The sequence below is a fragment of the Poecilia reticulata genome, unplaced genomic scaffold (assembly GCF_000633615.1).
Source record: "Poecilia reticulata strain Guanapo unplaced genomic scaffold, Guppy_female_1.0+MT scaffold_181, whole genome shotgun sequence".
NCBI classification, from domain to species: domain Eukaryota; kingdom Metazoa; phylum Chordata; class Actinopteri; order Cyprinodontiformes; family Poeciliidae; genus Poecilia; species Poecilia reticulata.
In genome coordinates, this window is record NW_007615018.1 from 916,000 (window position 1) to 919,400 (window position 3,401).

Below are 3,401 nucleotides of genomic sequence, written 5' to 3' on the forward strand. Positions count from 1 at the left end.
TAGATAAAATGTTGCTATAATACTTTAGCGTTAGCATCTGCTAGATAAAATGTTGGTAAATTACTTGAGGATAGCTTCAATGATATATTATGTTGGTGTTTTGCTTTAGTGTTAGTGGAATTAATGTTTACAATTAGTGCTTTAGGGATAGGTTAGCTAATTTTTTTGTTAGCGGGACTGACAATTATTACGTGAAATAATAAGAAAAAATGTATGGCAGCAAAAAATGTATCACAACAAAGATTTTACAAGTTTACACCCAAGCAGTTAAAGATCAATCTGGGACGAGGAACAGAGATATTAAAATGAAACAGGCGACGGAATGAGAGGTGGAGCGCTCAGTAGATAAGCTGGAACAATACCACCCTTCATGTGGGACTGACATCCAACTGAAACAGTCAAATGAACCGTCTCTGCTTCCTTTGGAGACTCATTTAGTGACTACGGATGATCACGGCGCTGCTCGGTCAGCTCCTGTCGGACGGCCCAGGATGGCGAAGCAGACGATGGCGGCAGATGGAGGCCTGAAGGAGCTGGTGCTGAGGTGGTTCACCGACACGCAGGCACCGCTCATCCTGCAGAACGGGAACTTCCCTGACTGGTTCCAGGGCCTCGCTGCCAGAAAGTAAGATCTGCACCACTTCAGTAAAAGTTCATCTGATTTATTCCTGCGATCTGCTGCTGCTAAAAATGTTTACGTTTGTTGATCTGAAGGTTTCTTAGTGGCCATTTTGAGTTTTTAGCATTTCAGTCACATGTTCAGTTCTCTTTCTGATCGGCATCATGCTAAAGTTAGCTTCTAGAATAGGCAGAGGTGAGCAGAGTTCCCAAAAATTATACTCAAGTAAAAATACCTCAACATATTCTTACTGAAGTACGGAAGTATTTAAGGACCAAAATTACAATAATTTATATAAGTAACAAAAAATAAAATCAGGCTAAAGAAATCAGTTTCTTTCAATAAAAATCTTCTGAAACTTTAACAGAAACTGCAGGTGTGAGTCTGGGGAGTTTTTGGTTAAACGCGTTTATTTTTCATTCAGTGGGTAGAAAATCCAGAAATCTTACTCAAGTAAAAGTAGAAATACTTCAGAACAGGATATGGCTCAGTCTTGGTTTGCTTGCCCAGGTCTGCATTTTAGTTAAAACTGCTGAAAGTTTATTTTTATCTCCTTTTACTTGTAGAAGAATTTAAATTCAAAGCAAAAACCTGGTTAAATAATTCATGTTTCATCAGGGAAAACTTCACCCCAACATTGTTTTTAAATCTGCATCAACTTCCTGAGCTGTGATTAACGGCCGCCTAGATTTGTTCCAGGGGCGGCGAAAGGCCCCTGAGCCGCACCTTGAACACCCCTGGCAGATGGAGACGTTTTGTTTTTCTTTGTATGAAATTTTCAATGACAAATTTATGTCTGAAATAGAAAATCTTAGGTACAAAACCAATATTTTTCTTTTATTAGGTATGTAAAAACAGACTTAGTCGCACAAAATAATTAAAATGTTCAGTCAAAGGTTTTCAAAGACACTTTTCATTTTTATTGTTATGAAACTGCACAACTTTTTCTGACCTTTTTAATTAAAATACTTGTTAATTTGTCGCTTAGCAGGCATTTTTAACTGAAAATAAAATAAATTGTGAGTTTTCTCTACTTGGCCAAATGTTTGGACTCAAAACTTTCACACATTGTTGTGGATAAATTCTGACCAACCGGCTTCCGCCACTGTATTTAAATCAGGTTGAGGTCTACACTTTGACTAGGCCATTGCCACACATTTTCTGTTTCAGTGTTTGGGATTTGTTTGGACTCATGTTTGACGTTAGAATATCTCGGTACATAGAGCCGATCAGGCCCAGTGGATGCAACAGAAACCCAAACCATGATTCCCCCGCCACCGTGTTTGGCAGGTCGGAGGTGTTGGTGATGAGATGTTTGGTTTTCTCCTCGTCACACGTCTCTGTTTTGGTCTCATCTGTCCAGAAAACATCGTTGCAGATGTTTCATTCAGGTTCGCTTGTTGGGCTTTTCTCCCTCTGACAGAACGTCCTGTGCGCTGCAGTTCCGTGACGCAGCTGGGATATTTTTGAATCTAATTTGCCTGCAGTTCTGCCTAATTGCCGTTCTCCCACTCCCCTGCAGGGAAGCAGAAGATGTGCTGAGAGATAAAGCTCTGGGCTGCTTCCTCATCCGCCTCAGCGATAAAGCCATCGGCTACATCCTGTCCTACAAGTGAGGCAAATAATGTTTCCTAGTAAATCATTGAATGATTCGCTCACAGCTCTCTGACTGAACGACTATCCGCCCTTCAGAGGTCAAGACAGGTGTCGCCATTTTGTCATTTCCCAAAATGCTGAAGGGCAGTTTGTGATAGCAGGAGACTGCCAGCTGTTTGGCAGCCTGGCCCAGCTGATCGAGCATTACAAGGTCCGGCCCATCCAGCCGTTTGGGGAGTTCCTCACCTCCAGCTGCTGCCAGGTGAGACACAAAACCCCCTTTTACAAATGTTCCAACTGAGCTCGTCATCTGGTTTTCCTCAGACCTTCAATTTAAGATGGAATTAGCAAGTTGAATATTGTTACCAACAAAGTATTTTGCACCAAACTAAGTTACATTTTTAGCTTCCTAATTAAACTTCAAGCTCTATATTTAGTTTGAAGCCAGGTATTTAGCTAGCTGCATATTCAGTTTTACTTTGCGTTTGGATTGGCTGCTTTGCAAACGTACAAAAAATCCACAAACAAATCAGTTTTTCTTGATTAATTTGACTTTTTCTTATCAGTTAGCAAATAGCAAACTCAATCAATATTATGTAAACCTATGTAAATTAACATTTTCATTGCTAATAAGGAAATGCTAGCATGCTAATGTGCTAACCTGGAAAACTCTAAAATCTAAAATATGAAATATATTGAATTTGTGACTTTAATATGCAAATGTAAGCACAATAGCAAACTATTTGAGTGCCATATCTTTAACAATAATCAGGAAAATGTTAGCTTGCTGCTACGCTAAACAGTTTGAAGCCCACTAGCATCGTGTTGTTATGCCATCCATCCATTTTCTAACACCTTGTCCCTCGGTGGGGTCGGGAGGGTTGCTGGTTCCTCTCCAGCCAATGTTCCAGGTGAGAGGTGGGGTCACCCAGGACAGGTCGCCAGTCTGWCGCAGGGCAACAGAGACACACAACCATGCACACACACACTCACACCTAGGGACAATTTGGAGAGGCCAATTAACCTGACAGTCATGTTTTTGGACTGTGGGAGGAAACCRGAGTACCTGGAGAAAACCCACCATGCACAGGGAGAACATGGAGACTCCATGCAGAAAGACTGGGAATCGAACCCAGAACCTTCTTGCTGCAAGGCAACAGCTCTACCAACTGCACCACTGTGCAGC

At 41.3% G+C, this 3,401-nt stretch overlaps 1 protein-coding gene across 1 annotated transcript in view; it reads left to right on the top strand.

The window, feature by feature from the left end:
• Positions 1 to 191: 191 nt before the first annotated feature.
• sh2d7 (SH2 domain containing 7) overlaps positions 192 to 3,401 on the top strand; it is a 9,197-nt gene continuing 5,987 nt past the window's right edge. Inside the window, exons 1-3 of the mRNA XM_008402131.2 lie at positions 192 to 625; positions 2,142 to 2,231; positions 2,312 to 2,505. Of these exons, the coding sequence (XP_008400353.1) occupies positions 492 to 625; positions 2,142 to 2,231; positions 2,312 to 2,505 (418 nt within the window). The 5' untranslated portion in view covers positions 192 to 491. The remainder of the gene's footprint in view (positions 626 to 2,141; positions 2,232 to 2,311; positions 2,506 to 3,401) is intronic.